General features: G+C 45.1%; 1 protein-coding gene and 1 long non-coding RNA gene across 2 annotated transcripts; one reads left to right on the top strand and one right to left on the bottom strand.

Moving 5' to 3' along the window:
* Positions 1-10,855: 10,855 nt before the first annotated feature.
* Positions 10,856-21,788, top strand: chrnb4 (cholinergic receptor, nicotinic, beta 4 (neuronal)). The gene is made up of 6 exons (XM_040165592.2): positions 10,856-11,231; positions 18,273-18,418; positions 19,347-19,391; positions 19,617-19,726; positions 19,805-20,843; positions 21,037-21,788. Exons 1-6 carry the CDS (start codon positions 10,973-10,975, stop codon positions 21,199-21,201), a joined length of 1,764 nt encoding a protein of 587 aa, XP_040021526.2. The 5' UTR covers positions 10,856-10,972; the 3' UTR covers positions 21,202-21,788.
* LOC144385333 (uncharacterized) lies at positions 12,516-13,040 on the bottom strand. The gene is made up of 2 exons (XR_013451570.1): positions 12,924-13,040; positions 12,516-12,702 (listed from the first exon to the last, which is right to left on the bottom strand). It is a non-coding gene; the product is annotated as an uncharacterized LOC144385333 (long non-coding RNA).
* Positions 21,789-22,473: the final 685 nt, after the last annotated feature.

The raw sequence follows: 22,473 nt of genomic DNA on the forward strand, positions 1-22,473 counted from the left end.
ATGAAGCACACAAAACCTTAAAAGCAAACTTTTAAAGCCATCCTCTTTGTAAATGAGTCTGTTATCAGGAACGATTTTGGAGGAGCAGACGGTCCCAGAATAGTTTATTTGTTTGTCTGCCCATGTAATGAAGTATCGAATTGGAAAGCCTATGATCGTAATAATTAATTATCATTAATCTAGAGTTTTTCAACAAGTTTTGAGTAATTAAGAAGGGACATTATTTATTTCCACGTTGGCATCATAATATTACAGCCATTATGTGGAAGTACATCATTGATTGGCCGTATGAAGGGGCTGCAGAAATAAGGAAAATCAATTCACTGTATTGGTCATGAGCAAAAAAGATTATAACAAGATTTAAACGTTAAGCCTGGTCAGATAGATCGCTCATTAAATATCCTTTACTAGACTATGTCTGTTAATTCAGTCACGCTGGAATTGCATTTTCAGGTACCTATTGTTGGATGCCTGGTTATGGAATAGCAGTCATATACCATACAGACAAAAACCCACTCCACAATTTTTTTGGGATGTTCCCAAAATGTACAGTGTAAGTTGGGTTTGTTCTCTAATCAGTATTAATAATAACAGAATATGTAATTTCTTCATGACTGACATTCCCGAGTAAAATACATTATGCATATGTTGCTTGAGGCTGAATACTGATCGCAACGAAAGTATTACATCCTTTTCACTCCTGGAGAGTACGTGGAAATGAGCGGGAGGAGGCCGACAATAAGGGATCAGTGCTTATTTCATATATTTCAGATGGTGTATACAAAACATTCTTGGTAGACCTTATCATTGTTCAGTGATGTCACCAAGGCCAGTGCCATTCTTCTTTGGGGTCACAACACACCTAAACTAAGGTCTATCGTTGAATCCTGATTGTCTTTTTCAGGCCCGTTTTATGATTGAGCAGCTGACGGGCAGTTTGTCAAAGCGTGCGCTCTAATAAAGAGGCAGATTGCTGTTGTCCTTTGTGATTTATCCTGCTCTTCTGTCCTCCATCTGCACCAGACAAAAAACTTAATTAAAACCCTGCCTTGTCTCCTCATTTCATCACGGACAGCGCGAGCAAATCATCTCCCGCCATTTGCGGCCTTTATTATTTCTTTATGACAGCAGCCGGGCCGAAGAACCGGGTGGCATGAAGGCGCCATATGCCCTCTTTTTTGTCTTGAACTCAAACCTCATCATAAGACGTAAACGCATAACTGCAGACGCGTTTTATTTACGTCATCCCATTGACTTAATGGTACAGAAGGAGGGAAACCGAACCATCTGATCCCTCTTAAGCTCTACTTTGAAGGGAACTGTGCATCGGTTCGGCAAGTTCAGCTCATTAGTCCTTATCAACAAGGTTAGTAAGATAAGTGTTCAGATACAGCACTTGGGCGCTTAAGCAATGTCTTGTAGGGATTTGCGGGTGTTCAGATGTTTAACTCTGGATGGCTGGAGCCATTCCTCAAACGCCCGTGCTGCTGATTCACCACATTGAGCAGGGCAGTTTGTCAGAGGAGAGTGCACCAATCTCAACAAGGACGAGCGACATTCAATTTTCTTCTGGGGTGCAACACACGTAAACGAGCAGAGACTGAGATGGTTCATGTGCAGGACGCAGAGCCCTCATAGTGAAAGTAGCATACGCCCTTGCATCATTTACGTGAGTGACAGGGATGGTGGTTTGTTTTCCAGTATTTATGTCTCAAACCAAGCGCTGGATACAATGGCTTCATTTAGACGATACGCTACTATCAGTAAAGTCTTTCTGTTTTTCTGCAAATAGGGATAGCATATAAAAGTCCAATGCACCATAATGTGAGCAAGTTATGGTCCAATAAATGCAACTGATCTGAGGTGCTTTATTTTGTGTTGGAACCTGACGAGTAGCACAGCCTGTAGCCTTATTTCCCAGGCCTAATAGGAGGGGGCCCCCTGATACTGATGAACATTTTTTATACATTTTACTACCAAACTTTTTACACCAGTGTCTTCCAAAAAACAGTCAAAAGAACAAACAGTGAAAAGAACTAAAGACAGACACAATGAAATTATTAGGTTAATTGTCGTTTACGTACACAGTGTATTTTATGTTGTTTTGTTTTTTAAGTGTTTCTTCCATTAGCCAACGGAGGCCCATTACTCTCAAACGGTACTAAATCAAGAGCAAATGTCACCTTGAGCTGCAGTGGACTTGCCAAAATGTCTTAATCGTCTTTTAGCTTCATTAGTAGAGAAGTTAAAACCACAGATGGAGCCAGTTTTTAAGAAAGAATCTGAAGGATATTTCAAATTATATTATATGAAAATATGACAGATGCTTCACACCGATTAGCTGTTGATGATCATTCTCAAGTTTACACCCCAGCCAGTGATGAAGCCCAAGAAGAACGGTGGCAACAGGTGCAGGAACATATCATCAATAATACCGTGTGCAGCCTTCTTCATCTCAGGATAGCCAGCTGCTCACATACCGTCATATGTCTGTAACAAAATGTCAAGAATCAATCCAGATTGAAGTCATTACACACATTGATATATATATATATATATATATATATATATATAGAGAGAGAGAGAGAGAGAGAGAGAGAGAGAGAGAGAGAGAGAGAGAGAGAGAGAGAGTAAAGGTGTGGAAAAAAGCCAATTACAGAAAAACATTATTGGGAAATGGTAACATCCCAAGGAAAGAAAAGCAAAGAAAAAAGCATTGATGGCAGTCGTTATATATTGTATAGTCATCAATTTTTTGTTTTACAGGATAATGGATAAATGGACTGTGTTGTGCCAATCTAATTGGATAAAGGTTATTTGTACAGCATCGCTGTTCAGTGGGATCTGTTGTTCCTCATGTGGTCTAACCAAGTAAACTGCTGCCTAATCACATTCAAGCCAAAGTCGTAATACCTTCTGGGGCACTGCTGCTCTGGCAAGAGGCAAAATGGGCCAGTGGAAAGGGTCTCGTAAATGAGTGCACCACTGCCAATCTATCCGTCCTAATGCTAACACACTTTACAGGACCGGTGGGAGACCCTGCCAGGCTGACAATGGGGGAAGGAGGCCCAGCTTAAATCAATTAGCTAAGAGGACAAATATCATCTAAATCATACTCTGCTTAGCCCCGGGCAACGGGCCTGAATTGGATGGCACATGCAGACAGAGTGAAGCCCTAACTCAGTCCTGGCAGGCCAGAAATGGTTCATTAGGAAATATTTTAAATAAATATTGTTTTTGGCCTAAAAAAGATCACGAAAAAAGTATCATATATATATATATACACTTGGTCAAAAATGTATGGACTAAAAGGTAAAAATATATTTGCTGGAAAAAAGTAAAAAAACAAAATATAGTGTGCTCACAGGGATGCAGGAGTAATATACTCCACTCTTCATCTTTCCTCTAGAGGAAACAATTAAGAGTGTATCAAATCATGTCTCTTGTGAAAAAAATGTCAGGGAAAGTAAAAAATTGCTTTGGTTGAAAAATTATGTGAAAAAAAAATCTTTTGTGAATTTATGAAAAAGTGTATATCTATAGATAAGAATATAGTTGAGAAACTGAGTGTGGCTGATAGCAGCGACAATGCATCTGATCACAGTGGAGTAGTGGAGTCTCAAGGGGAGCAACATGCCATCTGGAATCTCGCGAACTGTGACATATCCAATTTACGGCAGCCTGTGGACCAGTCTGTAACCTCTCCGTACTCCTCACCAGGGCACCGACTAGATGTAGTCCCACCTGACACCACACAACTACCTGACAGGTCAAATTTCTTTCTAAAATAGAGCACAGCAGATTCAAGATTTTCCTTTTCTTCACTGGCTGAAAGTATTAATGTATATCTTATTCAACTGTACCCAAACAATCAATAGGATGGTTGCTGAGGTTGTTATTAGCCACTGGACGCTTCCCACATAGGCGACCAAGATGCACATACACAGGGACATAATTAGTTTTATGATTAGCAGTCCAGACTAAGTTATTCTACTCCGGGAATTAAACGTACATTAAGCCAACAACGTCTCCTTAACCTCCCTCGCTGGTTGGATGCCAGGGAGAGGCTCTTTCATTCATACCATCTCATAACCTGATCGTTAAACTGGGGATGAAAAGTCATCCATCATATTTTGCAGCTTGAAGATTTCTATGATTTCTATTAATCATTTATCTTACTTCCAAACAAATGTCTTCAGATTTGACAAACAAAAAGGGAAAATAAAATAAATAAATGCCTTATTGAAAAATGAATCACCCTCATATTACACTACCGGTAAATCTCACAAATCTAAAGTCTAATTAATATTCAAGGGCATAAGACATGCAATTTACTGTGTTGTAATTTCAAGCCAACGTCAGAACTGTCATAATCATAAACCTGCCACAAGGCAAATATGATATGGATTAAATAAAAGTGGATGTTGCAGTACTGTATAGCTCATTGTACTCATACCTTGCATACAATAAGAAAATGTACCTAATACAAATATTCACGTCAGTGTATTGTACACATATTTGCATAAAATTCAAGGAAATTCACTTTTATTAGACTAATCTTTAATTTTTTTTGTATTGTAGTGCTTGTGTCAACGAAACCCCAAAGAGAGATTTTATCATTTGTAGAGACAAGCTGTACTATTCTCTGTTTTCTTTGACAAAAATTACCTCATAGGTCAAGATCACAACATCTTCTGTTTGTTTACCTTAAAGCCATTTCACTGGTAACAAAATATCCCTTTCAGCCTGAGGGTATTTGCTTACAACTAATAGATGGATGGTTACATTTCCATGTGGGAAATGCAGCTTCCAATCCAATCTGTTTCACTTATTTTGGAGCAACCACCGGCCGTGATGCCTGTGGTTAGCTGATTATCTCTGCCCTGCATCATTAGCAGCCAGCCCAGACCGACACAGAGCAATCAGTCACTCTGCCATCTGAACCCAGCCCCCCCAGGATGAGCTCTCTGCGATGATGACGGCCTCCTGGGCCCCCCATGGATGACAGACAAGCTTCATCCTCCCCATCCTTTTCCCCGGAGAGTTGGTTTGATGGTAACACACACACACACACACACACACACACACACACACACACACACACACACATACACACACGCTGAATTAAATCACAGAGACATAACAATCCTGGTCAAATGTACAGACATCATTAACCCAAGATACAAACTGAGCAACGGCTAAAGGGATACGGTTGTGTCATGAAAGTAACATGCAGGTCAATCACGTAGCTCCTCACTCAGTAACGTGAACTTTTACGCGTATTCCGTGTCTGTTTTAGTAATTTCTATGTTTTAAGGGACCAAGGGACGACTAATGGATGATGAGTTTCCTACCTCGTCCACCAGTGGATTGAATACTGTGCTCTTAAAGATGCATCCTCCCACTGAGACGCCCCTCAGATGGTGTATTACCAATCTCAAACAGCTGGTCTGGTGCAGGCTGGACTTTTTCATGCCCACCATTGAAAGTCATTGATTAAATCTGCGCAGCTCGTTCTGTCCCACTCATCATAACAAGGTCTAGCCAGGACCAATGTCTGCAGTTCTTCCTGTTCCACACAAATGTGTTTAGAGGATTTTTTTTCATGCAATAATAAGATCAAGATGACATGATTGTGTGCAATGCAATACTGGGATTTTATGTATTTTTGGAAAACTGCGTAATACATTTTAATGACGAAACAAAATGTCAAAAAGCAAAATTCGGACTTCCAATTGATGATTTCCACGTACCTCTAGAATTTGGAGTAATTTATTTGCTGCTTGTCTAATTTTTTTGATATCTAGCGCCACCATCTATCGCCTACGTGTTCTTCCTAATCTACTTTGGTTTTTTTACTGACTGATTTGTTTGTCTGTGTCTCTGGCAGCATTGTTACGGACGTCTAACCCTTTCTTTTGACCTAAGAAGCAGAAAGAAAAGATTTACAAACAGACCCAGTTTGCTGGCTTTGCTTCGATCAGTCCTAGCATACCTCTCTAAACACATTAAGATCTCATCTAGGGCACAGAGAATGGATTCTCGTCAGCTGTGATTATGGTGATGCATGTCAGTAAATAGTGCCTATGTAGAAGCCCTCGCAGTGACAAATGAAATCAATTTTACAGCTCTGTTAACACTGAAGGACCGTTGTTTTGTTCACTAAATTACACACAAGCAGAAAACCCCCTCGCAGCAAGATTAAAATATGCATGTGCATCTGTCATTTTACCCATGACCTTTAGTGTGTGCACAACAAGATCCGTGACCCTGTCGCTGTTTCTTCTTGATCATCTTTTTACATTACATTACATTTTTCCGTTCCACTCAGCACCATCAATATGAGTTATTCCAGTTTCCGGTGTGTCAGATCGGGGATTTCCCAGACCAATAAAGCCCTTCAGGATTTGTGGTGTGGTGTCTCAAGTGAGGGGAGGTTTAACATCCCATTCTGAGCTGTAAGAAAAAAGGCCCTGCAGAGCACATTCATTGGGTCTCATTCTGCAGGTGTGACGTACGACCATTTGTCTTCCTCACTCTCGCTGAACGACATATTGAACACCACACCCGGGAGCAGTCTCTGTCTATCGCAGAGAAGCTGAATTAATTAACAAACAGGCTAATCTGTATTCTCCAGGAACCATTCATTACTGACCGACAGATATGAGCGGTTGAGATAAAAACCTCCATCTGGCTAATTACAATTTTGTTCTCCTATTTTGTATTTTTTTTCCCCAATTTCTGTTGCTGCTACTTTTTTGAGCAAAAAAACCCAGAGACAAGCCGGGCATGTGAAAAAAAGGCTCTTTAGTGAGAATGGCCATTCCCCCCCCCCCCCCCAGAAATATTGCAAATGTAGTGAGGATTTTGGATAAACATGTTTAGCCACTTTTTGTCCAGTTTCCTTTTTCAGTTTCCACCACATTGCTTATTAAAAAAACTGCCTTGGGAAATTGTTTTCTCACAGGAATATGAAATCGATGAGCAGTAATTCATTATTTTTGTGGTCAGTGTGTTTCTGCCTTTCTGCAGAGTTTGTGGATGTTGATTTGGTGGTTCAGGTCAAGTGGAAGCGCGTATTATTGGATGCCTGCCAGGGCTCAGACAATCAGACAACTTCCATGTTCCGTGTATCAGCACAGTAAATATCTTTTATAGTTGATCCAACTGTATCATTGTTGAATCTCAGAGTATTTGGATCTTTGTGAAGCATGTTTATTTCTGAGTAGCTGCGTGGAAGACGTATTCAGATAATGTATTTTCATGTAAAATTAACAATACGACAATGCAGGAGTAAAGTTTTTATATTAAATGTATGTAAGTTAAAATGCTGACTACAAGTGTTGAAAAACAAATACTTTATTTTTGGAGTTTTTACATACGGTGTAACTGGTATTTAGCTCGTAAAGCTCCGCAATTATACCGACTCATACATTTCATCATCACATTTCTTTTTTGTTTTTAAATCCAAAGTTTATCCATAAAATGTGGTGGGTTAGTATTAAGTATAGTGAAAACCACAAAATGGAAACACTCAACTAAAGTAGTGTCGCTTTACCTCAACATTTCACTGAACGCCCCATGAACAGTTTGAGTGGTCTTACAAATTTTGCGACAAAAAAATGTAGTTGTCAATCGTATCCTGAAGCTGTCATCGTCACACCGAAACACATCCCATGAACCATCGAGACGGGTTGTTCCCCCGCTGGCAATGGATTGTGGGTAATCAATATCTTCACGTGAGGCTGCGACTCGCTGGTACGGGAGCCAAGCACTCCGGCTAATGAACTGCCTGTTTGATATACACACCCCTCAGGGTGGGATTGCTGTGGTGCAACATGGTACTGAAACAACAGCAATTCTTTGATTAGATTTCTCTTCCATCATACTTCCCCACACGGGGAACTCACGCAGAGACGCGTGCTCTCTGTCTGCATGTTACCCAGCACTGTCAAACTGTGGCTCGGATCAAACTCTATATTGAAATATATATACTGAAATATATAGCACCAGGCACTTGTCATTGTGCCGGATAGGTTTGGATCCTCAATTGTTAAGAACTGTTTCCTCTTTTTTATTGTATCCACTGAGAATCCACAGACTTCCTGCTCGAGTGAACTTTATTAGGATGATTTAGAGACGTGAGCGAAAGGCTGCATGAGCCGATAATACTAAGCATCCAGAACAAGATAAAAAGGGTCTCTGCTGACATCTGAGCACAGCATCTCAGATTTCTAGACAACAGACTTCAGATGATATATATGCCGTGACCCTTGAACCTATCGGCTGTTTGTCATACTGCGGAGCATAAAATATATTGCCAGATAGAATTTTACTGCTTTACTTATTTTTAGTGTCAGAGAAGAGATTTTTCAACTAGAAACTATTTTTTGCCATACTTGTCTTACACTAGTTTTTAATTAATTTTTTAACGACATGGAGATCTAAAGCAGAAATTAAAAGTTCATAACCAAAGATACGTTCTGGTGGCTTATAAAATTACACCCTAAATTTGGTGTCTTATTCCTCGACTTCTCAGACTTCAAATCTCACTGTTGATTCTTTCAAACCAGTGATGTCATCGAATCATAGCGGACACACTTAGCCCTTAGCTCTGCAGATTAATCTGAATACTGCACACACATCATTCTTGGTTTAAACATATGACTGAGGTATGTAATGGAAATATGTATGTAACCCTTCAAAATGTTTCATTGAATGAACAAGGTTAGAAATTGCAAATGCTGGGATGGTGTGGCCTTGGTAAAGAATTGAGTGGAGTGTCTCACACCGATAAGATGCCTCCTGACTGTGGAGACACAAGAAGTTGGTTTGGAGGCCACCTGTAGGTATAAGAATTGACTGGACCTGTTATGGCAGGAGGAGGGTTCTTGGCAGTCTGCTGAGCACGTTGCTGTGCCCTTTTTCCCCTTGCAAGGAAATAAACGGAGAAAGACATATTTGACTCAGAGCCTTATTCTTATTTACCAATTGTCTGTGCAAAATGTTCTGCTAGCTTTTACAAGAGTCAACATGCTGAGCGGTTGTACTTGTCAGGGCTTTACCGTGTATTTGTGGTGTTTGCCCTCTCCTCAAGCCTCCTTAACTGCATCTCATCTACTTAGCAGCCACACGCCACGTGCACCAGTTCACCTCCATGTGTTTAGTGTTTCTGCTTCTTCATCTACATTTGGGTCCAATTCCTGTTTTCCAGCATTGCCAATCACGACCGCATTTTGAGCAGGCTGACATCTGCTAATTAGAGCTAAACCATGCGCTACTAAAAGATGTGGAAATGTTATTAGTCTCTGAGGTATTTGGTTGTCAACCAAATTGGTGGACATATTAAAACCAACGTTGGTGCTGGATGTCGAAAGGCTCTAATCGACAAATGGAGGTGATAAGATTCCTTGATTCCTTAAGATTCCAGATATGAATGTCAGCTTGCATGGCATCCCTGCACAAGGGGGTATTTCAGTGTGGACCAAAGTGTTTCTAACATGTCGGGTTCCCGGGGGCGAGGGGGCTCTTTGAGCTGCACGGAGGGGATATACTCCAAGGTTGCTGTTTTTGGGCACACTTTATTTATATATTGGCAGTAATCACACTCTATGTGTCGGCAGATTCATCCGTCCTTCTCTCCTCTTAGTGCCAGCACGCCACTACTGCATTTAACAGGCAGACAAACAATTTACTCAGATGAATCCAGCTGAGGCCAACTACACCTCCACCTGGCACAGTTCCCCGAGCCACCACCACTCTGTCCCCTCTGCAGCCGAGCCAAAGCACGCTCCACCACCAGTGTTAAGAATAAGACCATCACAAAATGGCATTGATGGATTTTTTAAGCTGCAGCTACCATGGTAAATGTATACAGTACACTGTGAAGGGGCAAAGCTTTTCTTTCTGTGGCTGAGCTTTTTACTTTTTTACTGAACCTTAGAAACATTGCTCTTTCTGATGAGAAGGGAAAGCTTTCGCGTCATTAGGAGTGCCAGAGAGCATTTTTCCAGAGGGGTCTTCTAATCGGGTTAATAAAAGTAAGCCAACATTGGGTTGAAGAGGCCTATCCTCTTCGACCCAATAAAAACACGTGAGGCTCAAAACCTAATCAGTCCCCATTGATCTGCTGTCAATAATCCAGAATAGAAGTCTTTGGCGTTTGAATTTACAGCCCAAGGCGAGTCCTCGGGGCCACTCTCCATGACGGATACACAGGCCCTTCACTGGCCATTATAATGAGGCTTTAAACTGCTTGGCCTCTGTAAATCTGCCTTGCTAAGGTTGCACTGCTCCTGGTCCGGCTGGCCCTCACCTCACTAAATCTCACACCCAGGACCAGAGAATAATTGATTGTCCTCTCCTGACTACATTCGCCAAAGCCAAGTGGCAAAGTCAGCAAATGACGGCCAGTCCCCAGGAACTAATGTGCGGGGAAAGGAATTAGACCCAGATGGGATCCCTGACTCCTGGGTATCGTCGAGGGGGACGACGTGTCTGATGAAATTAGGAAGCCTCGTGCTCACGTGGGACTAAGTTGGGGTTCGAGACATTTACATGGAGAAGTATTGAAATTCAACTTTAAGTGTGCAGAAAGGTCCCCCCTGGATGTTTTATTTCATAAAACCTCTTGGCAGGCGAAATTACTGAATGAAACAATTTTTCTGTAGAGTGGAAAGTTGCTGATTTCGAAGGGTGGGGGGTATGCGGTCAGATAAATACATATTAAGTGCATTGATTGATCTCTCTGGCGTGTTTTCCCCGTATCCAAGCACAAAAGTTTAGACATGCATACCCCCTCCCACCTTGCTTCCCTTTCAATTCGCGAAAATACAGCGTGCAGTCCGATACACCTGTTGGTAAAACGCGCTGCCGATCCCCCCGCCGGCCGTCAGACCTGCAGGACTCGCCGGGACGACGCTGCTGCTGCGTGTTGACAGCGCGTAAAGACGCACGACACTGTGGCAATTTTATGGGTCGGATTTCCAAATCAACCCCTCCAAAAAAAAGCCGCAGTAACAGATATCGCTATTTGGCGAAAAATCACGTATTTGTTTGTTGTGGCGTCAGCACCGTGTTCGTTGCCCGTAGATCCCGGCATGTCCGTGAGGGAGAGCGCTACACACCGCGGCTCCGACGCTTCCACACCGACAGCTCCTGCGGATCAGATGGTGCCGAAAAAATGACTCGGACTCTCGCCATACTCGCGTACTTCCTCTGTCTGCTCCACTGTAAGTTTGTCTTTCTTTACGTTTTGTGTTCCGATCATCCTATTTAATGCTGTGTTGTTTTGCTTTGGCATGTGTGTGGTGTGTGTGTGTGTGTGTGTGTGTGTGTGTGTGTGTGTGTGTGATCGGTTTCCTTCTTTATTCAAACGTTAACATTTTGATAAGTTATACATGGCCAAATTCATTAACCAAATTCAATCAGCCCTCATATAGAGGTTTGAGATATAAAGAATGATGACTAACACGCCACTCCATGTACACACTGTTGGACACACACAGCCCCCTGAACCAATACAAGTAACTTCTCATCCTTTTCTTGACTTCCTCAACATCACTTATTTATGTCAAACCACTGGGCTCACCTGGGAAAACCAAAACCTCATACTATGTCTCTGAGTGAGAATGTTAGTGAATACATTTCACTGGTGTGCCATGTGCGTCTACTACGTATCAAAGGAAGAAGGAAAAAGATGAACATTTTCCAATTTTATTGATTCAAATTATCATGATACTTAGTGATGGAATGTAAAAAACAAAACATTTTTGCCCCATGTTTAGGTCTATTCAAACTTAATTATGCTCTCTGGTCTCTTAACTGAATTACATTTTTGTAGATAGTTTTTTTTTCAAGTGCACAGAGTGACCTTATTAACTCAACAACAGCTGACTAGCAGTGTTTTAACATGGCTGACCTCACTCTCCATCAACGTAATGCCAACACAACACTTGAGGCGCTGTTCGTGTTACACACACACACACACACACACACACACACACACACACACACACACGCACACAGACCAGTGGCAGTTCACAGTCAAATAATCAGAAGATTGGGTGGTCTGCCATTGGCCCTCATCTCTTGAGAAGGCAATGCTTGTTTGACACGGGTCTCTCAGGGACTGTTAAAGGGCGTTGTGGCTGTTGCATGGGACTGCGGCCGAGGCACAGTCATGGCGGCGTGCGCTGACCCGTGTGGCTGAGACGTTATTCCTGTCACGCGTGGGCCGATAATGGCACACAACAGAATTTGCCACTGAGCAAGAAGAAAAGCATCGTTGAGGGTCACAAAAGGCGCGAGTTGATTCTCTGCGGTTCTGCAGCCGCGAACGTCCCTCTGCTGAATATTGACAATGGCGGTGATTACTTTTCTTCAGGCCCATCCGTATGGGTATTGTGTGCTTCATGGGCATTTGAGTGTTTCCCAAGAGTGCGCCGACTCAGCTACTCCAGACGATGGTGGCATTAATAACATGCTGTCAGGTATTGAAACACGGAACAGAGGGGTGAGTTTCAAATGCAGCTTTATTGTTGCAGACGTCGAGAGGAAAGTAGGTTGTAAGACACGGGGTGAATGGAGAATCTTAGCTGAAAGGCGAGGAGTCCTGCTTGCTCTGTGACGGATGAAGACGCCGATGGAGGTGGTGAACAGCTGATGATGACGCATGGAGTTTCAGGAAGCTCAGGAGGGTATCTGGGAAGACACGGAAGTGAGCTCGAAGAGTCTGTAGTCATGGAATGACGAGATCAGACAACGGGTGAGTGATGCATGTTGGGTTATAAAGGAGTGCTGGTGATTAGGCTCAGGTGAAGGTGATTAGTATTCAGGTGACCGGGTGATTGAATGAGAGGGAGGAGAATGGAATTGAGTGGGAGGCGATGTTGAACGGGATGAGGGTGGAATCCTGACAGTACCCCCTCCTCCCGAGGCGGCTCTTGACGCCTGCGAAGGATGTTGTCGGCGACGAGGTCTACCCCGACCTCTGGGTGCAGGACGATCCGGATGTTCCTCGTGAAACAGAGAGAGGAGCGTCGGATCTAGGACGTCATCACGAAGTACCCAGCATCGTTCCTCAGGTCCGTAATCCTCCCAGTCGATGAGGTACTCCAGTCGGGGACCTCGCCGCCGAGAGTCCAAGATGGTCCGGATCCCATAGATGGGTTCATCCTCCACAGGCACCGGAGGAGGAGGTACATCCACCGAGGGGTCATCTGAGGGACAAGGGGAGACCGGTTCAATGAAGGGTTTTAACAGCGAAACATGAAATGAGGGAGATATACGATACTGTCGGGGTAGCTTGAGTCTGTAGGTGACTTCGTTCAACTGCCTCTCGATGGGGAATGGTCCAATGAACCGAGGATTCAGCTTACGACAGGGCAGTCTGAGTCGAATATTTCTAGTAGAGAGCCAAACCTTCTGTCCTGGTTGATAAATAGGAGTTTTTAGTCTTCGACGGTCAGCTTGTGTTTTGTGCCTTCTGACTGCCTGTTGGAGTTGAACGTGAGCCGAGTCCCATACCCCCTCGCTCTGATGGAACCAGAAGTCGACAGCTGGAACCTCCGAGGGCTCACCCGACCAGGGGAAGAGAGGTGGCTGGTATCCTAGTATGCATTGAAATGGGGTGAGCCCGGTGGTGGACTGTCGCAGGGAATTTTGGGCATATTCCGCCCAGGGGAGGTATTGGTTCCAGCTGTCCTGGTACTGGTGGCAGTAGGTCCGCAGATATCGACCAATCTCTTGGATCTTGCGTTCAGTTTGGCCATTAGTCTGTGGATGGTATCCTGATGAAAGGCTGACAGTTACCCCGAGGAGCCGGAAGAAGGCACGCCAGACTCTGGAGATGAACTGGGGTCCCCTGTCCGAGACTATGTCTTCTGGAATTCCGAAGTTCCGGAAGACATTATGGAAGAGGGCTTCTGCGGTCACGAGTGCAGTAGGGAGGCCAGCTAGCGGGATTAACTTGCAGCCCTTTGAGAAACGATCCACCACTACTAGTACACACGTGAAACCATCAGAAGGAGGAAGGTCGGTCATGAAGTCGATTCCGATGTGGGACCATGGACGACGCGGAATCGGTAGAGGCAATAATTTTCCCTCAGGCAGTCTCCTCGGGGTATTGACGATGGCACAGACTGAACATCCTTTGACGAACCTTGCGACGTCCTCCGAGATGGTGGGCCACCAGTACCGTTGACGGAGGAGTGAGAGGGTCCGCTTGCTACCCGGATGTCCAGTGCCCGGAACAGAGTGGGCCGAGTCCAGAAGGGGGGTTCTCAGGTGTTCAGGGACGAATTTGCTCCCGTCTGGCCCTCCCGGCGGAGCAGGATGGAGAAGGTTTTCCTGATTGATCTGGTCGTCAAGGTCCCAGATGATCGGACTAATGAAGAGAGCTGGAGGGAGGATAGGAACCGGTTCGGCCTCGTCCGAGGAAGCATGATGGATTCGGGAGAGGGCATCTGCCCTGCAATTCTTACTTCCAGGGCGATATGATACCATGAAGTCGAAGCGGGTGAAGAAGAGAGCCCAGCGGGCTTGTCTTGGATTCAGTCTTTTAGTTTCACGAAGGTATTCAAGGTTTCTGTGGTCAGTAATTACCTCAAACTGGTGATTAGCCCCCTCCAGCCAGTGTCTCCATTCCTCAAGGGCTAGCTTGATGGCGAGTAGCTCACGGTTTCCAATATCATAATTCTGCTCCGCCGGGGCAAGTTTCCTGGAGAAGAAGGCGCATGGATGGAGTATGGGGGGTTCGCCCTGCCGCTGAGACAGTACTGCTCCTACACCAGTAGATGAAGCATCAACTTCCACGATGAACGGAAGTTCTGGGTTGGGATGAGCTAAAACAGGTGCAGAGGAGAAAGAGTCCTTTAGTTGTTGGAATGCTTCCATGGCTGCGGGTGTCAAGGACAGGGACTTGGGCCGGCCCTTCAGAGCAGATGTGAGGGGAGAGCTGAGGTGACTGTAGTTTTGGATGAAACGTCTGTAGAAATTTGCAAATCCTAGGAAGCGCTGGAGTTCTTTAATGGTGGCTGGCATGGGCCAGTCCTGAATGGCGTCTACCTTCCTCGGGTCCATTTGGATTCCCTCTTGGCTGATGATGTATCCCAGGAACTGGACGGTTGAAGTGTGGAACTCGCACTTCTCCAATTTGAGGTATAGTTGGTGTTCTCGTAGCTTTCGTAGTACTTGAAGGACATGATTATGATGCTCAGATCTGGAAGAAGAATAGATTAGTATGTCGTCGATGTACACAATGACAAACCGGTTGAGGAAGGGCCGGAGAACTTCGTTCATGTAGCTCTGGAAGACAGCAGGAGCGTTGGATAAGCCGAACGGCATTACCTGATACTCGTAGTGGCCTGAGGGGGTCACGAAGGCAGTCTTCCATTCATCGCCATGACGGATTCGTATCAGATTGTAGGCACTTCTCAAGTCTAGCTTGGAAAAGAGGCGGGCGCCACGTAGCTGTTCCAGAGCGGCAGGGACCAGAGGAAGGGGATAGCGGAATTTGATGGTTTGTGAATTCAGGTGACGATAGTCAATGCAGGGCCGCAAGCCCCCGTCCTTCTTAGCCACGAAGAAAAAGCTTGAGGCGGCCGGGGAGATGGATGGACGTATGAACTCTTGCTGTAATGCCTCTGCCACATACTCCTCCATGGCCCTTTGTTCCGGGATGGACAAAGGATATATTCGGCCCTTAGGAAGTGTAGCTCCGGGTAGCAGGTCAATTGCACAGTCCCCTGGCCGATGAGGTGGTAACTTGGTTGCCAGTGCTTTACTGAAGACGTCCTGGAACGTCCGGTACTCCACTGGAATTTCACATTGGACGTGGGTCTGGGAGCCGGTTTCAACTGCAGATAACACAGGAACCGCGGCCTCGGAGTCGTCTGGCGAGGAAGAGGAAGAAGAGATTTTCTTAACAGACTTCAAACAGGAGTGGTGACAGTCATTACCCCATCGGAGGATTTCGCCGGTTTTCCAGCAGAGTACGGGTTGATGTTGGATCAACCAGGGTCGTCCCAGGATGAGTTCAGCGGTAGACTCCTCCAGCACCATAAAGGAAATTTTCTCGGAATGCAGACATCCTAGTTGAAGAGTGATTACGGGGGAGCAGTAACGGATACGACCTCGGCCTAGCGGTTTGCCTTGGATGGTGTTAATAGAGAGATCGTGATCTAGTCGTTTTCTGCTGAGATTCATCTTCTGAAGGCAGGTGAAGGAGATGAAGTTCCCCGCGGAGCCTGAATCGATGAGGGCTTGCGCTGGGAAACACAGTTTATGGGTTAGGAGATGTACTCGTGTTTTCACTAGATGTTCTACTGGAGGGGCTACAGTAATTGAACTCACTGCTAGGCGCGGAGGTCGAACGGGGCAGTTGCTGAGCATATGCTGGTCAGAAGCACAGTATAGACATAGATGTTGTTGCATTCGTCGAAGGCGCTCAGAAGGGGAGAGATGAGAGGCGTCGACTTCCATAGGAATTGGAGCCGGAGGAGAGGCCGGGGAGGAGTCTGTTGCCGGCAGCGGGGAAGGTCTCATGTGTGTGGGCCGATCGCAAGCAGTGAGTAGTTGTGCAACTCGAATGGTTTTCTGGATGAGATTTTCGATGCCCATGACATCATCATACACCACAATCAGCTGACGAACCGTCGGGTTTAACCCCTGGCGGAATGCGGTGATTAACGCGGGCTCGTTCCATCCACTAGCTGCGGCGAGGGTGCGGAAGCGAAGAGCGTAGGCGTTCACGGAAGAATTCCCTTGTTGAAGTTGGAACAATTGATCGTGAACAGATAATGAAGCCACTGTTTGGCCAAACACCTCTTTAAAGTGACGGAGAAAATCAGGGAGAGATTTAATTACCGGAGAATCGGATTGCCACAAGGCTTGAGCCCATTGAAGAGCGGGGCCGGACAACAGTGATATGAGGAAGGCCACCCGAGCAGGATCGCCACTGAATTGATGTTCATTCATGGTGAAGTATAGAGATGTTTGTAAGAGAAACCCACTGCAATCCTCCGCCTCACCGGAGTAGGGCGCGGGCCGGGCCATGGGACTCGAAGAGGCAGAGAACAAAGCTGCGGGTGTACGCGGGAGGGACTCCGCTGCCAGAGGAGCTGAAGCCGGGGGAATTGGTAGCGGTGGATCCTCTCGTGCATCCGTAGAGCGTTGCATATTGCGGTCTGATCTTCTGTCAGGTATTGAAACACGGAACAGAGGGGTGAGTTTCAAATGCAGCTTTATTGTTGCAGACGTCGAGAGGAAAGTAGGTTGTAAGACACGGGGTGAATGGAGAATCTTAGCTGAAAGGCGAGGAGTCCTGCTTGCTCTGTGACGGATGAAGACGCCGATGGAGGTGGTGAACAGCTGATGATGACGCATGGAGTTTCAGGAAGCTCAGGAGGGTATCTGGGAAGACACGGAAGTGAGCTCGAAGAGTCTGTAGTCATGGAATGACGAGATCAGACAACGGGTGAGTGATGCATGTTGGGTTATAAAGGAGTGCTGGTGATTAGGCTCAGGTGAAGGTGATTAGTATTCAGGTGACCGGGTGATTGAATGAGAGGGAGGAGAATGGAATTGAGTGGGAGGCGATGTTGAACGGGATGAGGGTGGAATCCTGACACATGCTGGATGTGAAGCAAATGGAGGAGGCAGCACTACATGTATTCACGTTGCACCAGATGAGAAGATGATGATCATCAGTTCCAATCAGGCTGGTCTTTACCTCTGACATTGGCTTCATTTATCAGGATGGAGGAAAGGAAGTAGACTTGAAGTTCTTGAAGTTGTTATTTGTAGTTTATTCACACTTTAAATTATACATCCATTGGTTTGGTTTAAGAAAAAAGCAGGATTATTAACCTGTTGTGAAAATATCTGACCTCTGCCCAAGTGTAATTACTTATTTGGAAATTATTTTGGTGTCTTCATTACATTGCAATATAAATTGCACAACAAAGCCATCCCTGTATTTCTTAATTGCCACATGATGTGTCCCTTAATACATGCCGTTTTTATTAAAAGAGAGTTTAATAAGAGACACAGATGAAGAATAGTATTTTTCTGAACAGATTACAAAAACAGAATGTATATTATAAATAATAATTTAAATAAAATAAAAAGGGTTTTCATTCTGAAAACTGTCTGTATTGGTTTTAAATAACAACCTGTGTGACTCTAGGAAAAGGTTTTGTCTTGATACTGATATTTTGGATGTGAATACACTACCTGTGCATTCAAATTGTGGAACATCAACGTGTCACCAGGTAGCCGCTGTGCCGAATCAGAGGAGCGTCTCATGAACTGGTTGCTGGGAAAGGATCGCTACAATCCGCTCATCCGCCCGGCTGTCAACCGGACGGAGAGAGTCCCGGTGAAGCTGCAAGTGTCTCTGGCTCAGCTCATCAGTGTGGTGAGGCACCAAATACTTGTGCCCCACTGTATAGTTGCGGGTGTGTTTGCTCACGTTGGAGAGAAGCTGTGCTGTGGAGACATAAAAAGAAAGAGAGGGTGGGAGACAGAGGACGATGGAAAAGACAGAGCAAAAGCCACGAAGCTTTAAGGAAGTAGTTAGTTATCAACCGGCCTATGCAGCAAGGCCATCACTCTAAACGGATGGATGGAAAGTCGAGGATGGATGTGGCCAGCCGTGATATCTGCCTCCGCCATGTCCAGATTGAAATTTCAGCACATTGGATTAAAAGAGGCCATAAAGCTGTTTTAGCCGCAGTGATAGAGGTTCTCCTGTGATTTACAGCGGAGGCTCCTTCCCGCCGCAGACCGAGGCAGCGAGAACCACCAGCTCGGTTGATGAGTTTTCATTGTACCCCTCGATATAATTGGCACCCGACATCACTCTTTTGGACGCGCTGCGATGACAATGCCATCGACAAGCATGTTAACGCGAAATCAGGCTACAGGGGAGGATTTAAATGCAGTTGAGTGTTACAACAGCTCTGTCGTCACATTCTGATCACGCTTGCTCGGCTGACACCGCGCTGTCAAGTTAGTGATTCATCCTGAGTGCAAAAAACCTACGCCAGCCAAAACTAGCGTCGCCTCTCGGCGTTTTGAATGAAACCTGCTGAAAGGTTGGCTGGTATATAGCTGATTGAGACGATGAGATAGATAATGGATGGGGGGGGGGGGTTGGTCAAAATATTTTATGAAAAATATCTTTGATTATATAATACTGCCATGTCTTACATGCCTATGTAATCTCAAGTAGCCCCCACATAAAATGTGTTTATCCTTATAAAACAATGTTCATTATCAGCTGATGCGCAGTGTGCATTTCTACTGTATTTGTGAATAAAGAAACAATTTTTTTGCATTTGCAGAATGAGAGGGAACAGATCATGACCACAAATGTCTGGCTCACTCAGGTAAGTATGCTAGAGCTCACCTGTATTCTTAGTCAGCCTCAGTCTTGTTAAATGTCCTTCCCTTTGAACTTGAATTTAACCATATCCATTCTTCCTCTCTGGAACAAACTGCTTCTGTAATTCAGCTCCAGACATGTTTAACTGATAATGAAGCATGTAATTAGAAACGAGCCGGTCTTGAGTGGGTGTTTGGAAGTCGGACTTGACAACCCGCTCTCTCCACAGCACTGGGTGGATTACAGGTTATCGTGGGACCCGGCAAAATATGAAGGTATAGACAAGCTGCGCATCCCTTCCAGACACATCTGGCTCCCAGACATTGTCCTGTACAACAAGTAAGCATCCCTGAATCAAGCATGAAGTTAGCTTGAAACACTTTAAGTTCTACCTCTCTCTTCTCCCTCTTCCCATAGTGCCGACGGTACCTATGAGGTGACGGTCTTCACCAACGCCATTGTGATTTTCAATGGCAGCATCAACTGGCTTCCCCCCGCCATCTATAAAAGCGCCTGTAAGATCGAGGTCAAGCATTTCCCCTTTGACCAGCAGAACTGCACCCTCAAGTTCCGCTCTTGGACGTACGACCACACGGAGATCGACCTGATCTTGAAGTCCGAGGTGGCGAGCATGGATGATTTCACTCCCAGTGGGGAGTGGGACATCCTGGCGCTGCCGGGCAGACGGACTGTCAACCCCCTGGATCCCACCTACGTGGACCTCACGTACGACTTCATCATCAAAAGGAAGCCCCTTTTCTACACCATAAACCTCATCATTCCCTGTGTTCTGATCACCTCTCTGGCCATTCTGGTCTTCTACTTGCCGTCAGACTGCGGGGAGAAGATGACCCTCTGCATCTCCGTGCTCTTGGCTCTCACCGTGTTCCTGCTTTTGATCTCAAAGATTGTGCCCCCCACCTCGTTGGATGTGCCCCTGATCGGCAAGTACCTGATGTTCACCATGGTCCTCGTGACCTTCTCCATCATCACCAGTGTGTGCGTGCTCAACGTCCACCACCGCTCTCCGAGCACCCACACCATGCCTTCCTGGGTCAAGCTGATATTTCTTGTCAAACTGCCTGCCTTGCTCTTCATGAGGCGCCCTCAGAATAACTCTGCGAGCCAGAGACTCCGCAGACAGCGGTGTTTGAGGGCAAGAAGGCCCATCGGGAGCTCGGGTTACCCAGATGCAGCCAAAACAGGTTTCATCTTGTCGCCTTCTGCCCTGCAGTCCTCCAATCCTGCTTTCTCTGCCCGGGGACTAAATGTAGCTCCTCCGCTGGGCTTCAGCCATTCCAACAGGAAGGGGGACTTGCGCTCTACTGATTACATTCCTAGTGGCCAGGACCTCAAGCAGAGCACCAGCTCAGATTGGGCTGCTGATGTCCAGGAGGCTGTGAACGGTGTGCGTTTTGTGGCCGAGCACATGATGGGAGATGACGATGATCAGAGTGTACGTATCCGCATTTACCCAAATGTTTTGTGTTGTTTAAACAGCGCTGTGGCTGAATAAACAGAGTCGACAGTTTCTTTGCATGTGAGGATTCTGAAAGGAAATAACTATAAAACTTTATCACGCGACACACTTCACACATAAAAGAGATGTTTGTACATAGCAGTTTAATTGTGTTTCTCCATTTTTGCAGGTGATAGAGGACTGGAAGTATGTGGCCATGGTGGTGGATCGGATGTTCCTGTGGATCTTTGTGATAGTGTGTGTGGTGGGCACGCTGGGCTTATTTCTTCAGCCAGTCTTCCAGACTCAGATCATTCCCAACCAGCAGCCCAGCTCAGAGACTCCTCGCATATGACGAGTACGAAGACATTTTTTTGGGGTTTTTCTTTTTTTTCAGGTGCACCTGGAGGGCTGCAGTAGTTATAACTATATTAGTGGGTAGAAAAAGCAGGGACAGCATCGTCGTCCAACGCTCAAAAATAAAGCATCTGAGAGGGTTAAACCAGGTAAAAAAGTACCAACAGACGCTCATTTTATATGGTAAAGACCGAATTGCTGTATGAAATAAGACATCGATCAAATGTCTCCAAATTATCAAAACCACATGGCCAATAGCAATACAACCATCATCAGCACCAAATCCTTTGAGGAAGTGGTAACGAGGCGTCATTGCACTGAGCTCATCTCCCATGTCTACAGAGGACAGCTCCAGAACCGGACTGAATATAGCTTTCACTGCAATGCTGTACCTTTGCAGAAATATACCTAATATGTCTGAGTCACAGTTAAATGTGTCTGCTGTCAGATTGTTGTCTTAAGCCCTTGTTTAAGTAAGTTCCAATACCATTTCATCAGAAATGTGATTAAAGAATGAATAATGCCCTCTCTCATCTTCATCAAATGAATGAATTCCCCAATAAAGTCTCAGATTTGTCAGGGTAAGTGCTTCGTTAATCCTTGTTGTCCGTCCTCGGAGCCAATACATTCATTGATGATGTGCCAGTTAGAACATTTCATCACAAGGATAAGACGGCTGTTCACTTTAAATGTTAATGTGTGAACTGGCAAGAAAGAATGTTGATGCAACAAAACCTGTGGAGATTGGGTTGATCGTGCCTTTGTTGAGGCACACTGCCAAATACCCTCCAGTCAGACAGTTCTAAAAGGATGTATATGGTTTAAACAAAGTTTACTTGTTTCATTTGTGTCTTTACGCCCCGAGTTAACCTCTGTTAATTGCTCATTTGTTCAGACCGGCATATCGAGGAACAAACACGTCTGAGAAAATGCACAAGCACACGGTGGACTGAACCCACGCTGGGCATTTACTGCTCAATAAACTGTGCTGAGTGGGCTCGTTAGAGATTCTGCAGACTCGGTTGTTTTGTGAAACCCTCATTGAAATCAAGAAACAACGATCCACATCACTGCTAATGTTTTACCTTCATGTCTCGCTACAGCCTTCGAGTGCATTCCCCTTCACCTGTTAGCTTGTCTGCAGTAAAGAGACAGGCACTGGTTTCACAACATCGACAATTTTTCATCAGTTTCAATCCAAACAAAAATGGAGGAGCCGTCATTCAACAATCGATAAAAAGTCCCATAAATCGCGTCAGCAGCTTTTTGT

The sequence above is a fragment of the Gasterosteus aculeatus genome, chromosome 12, assembly GCF_964276395.1.
Source record: "Gasterosteus aculeatus chromosome 12, fGasAcu3.hap1.1, whole genome shotgun sequence".
Taxonomy (NCBI): Eukaryota; Metazoa; Chordata; class Actinopteri; order Perciformes; family Gasterosteidae; genus Gasterosteus; species Gasterosteus aculeatus.

Excerpts from the sequence above, each read along its gene's own strand:
- chrnb4 (XM_040165592.2), top strand. The coding sequence starts at position 10,973 with ATGGGTCGGATTTCCAAATCAACCCCTCCAAAAAAAAGCCGCAGTAAC. Across the intron at positions 11,232-18,272 it reads CTTCCTCTGTCTGCTCCACT|GTAGCCGCTGTGCCGAATCA; the intron begins GTAAGTTTGTCT and ends ACGTGTCACCAG. Across the intron at positions 19,392-19,616 it reads CAAATGTCTGGCTCACTCAG|CACTGGGTGGATTACAGGTT; the intron begins GTAAGTATGCTA and ends CTCTCTCCACAG.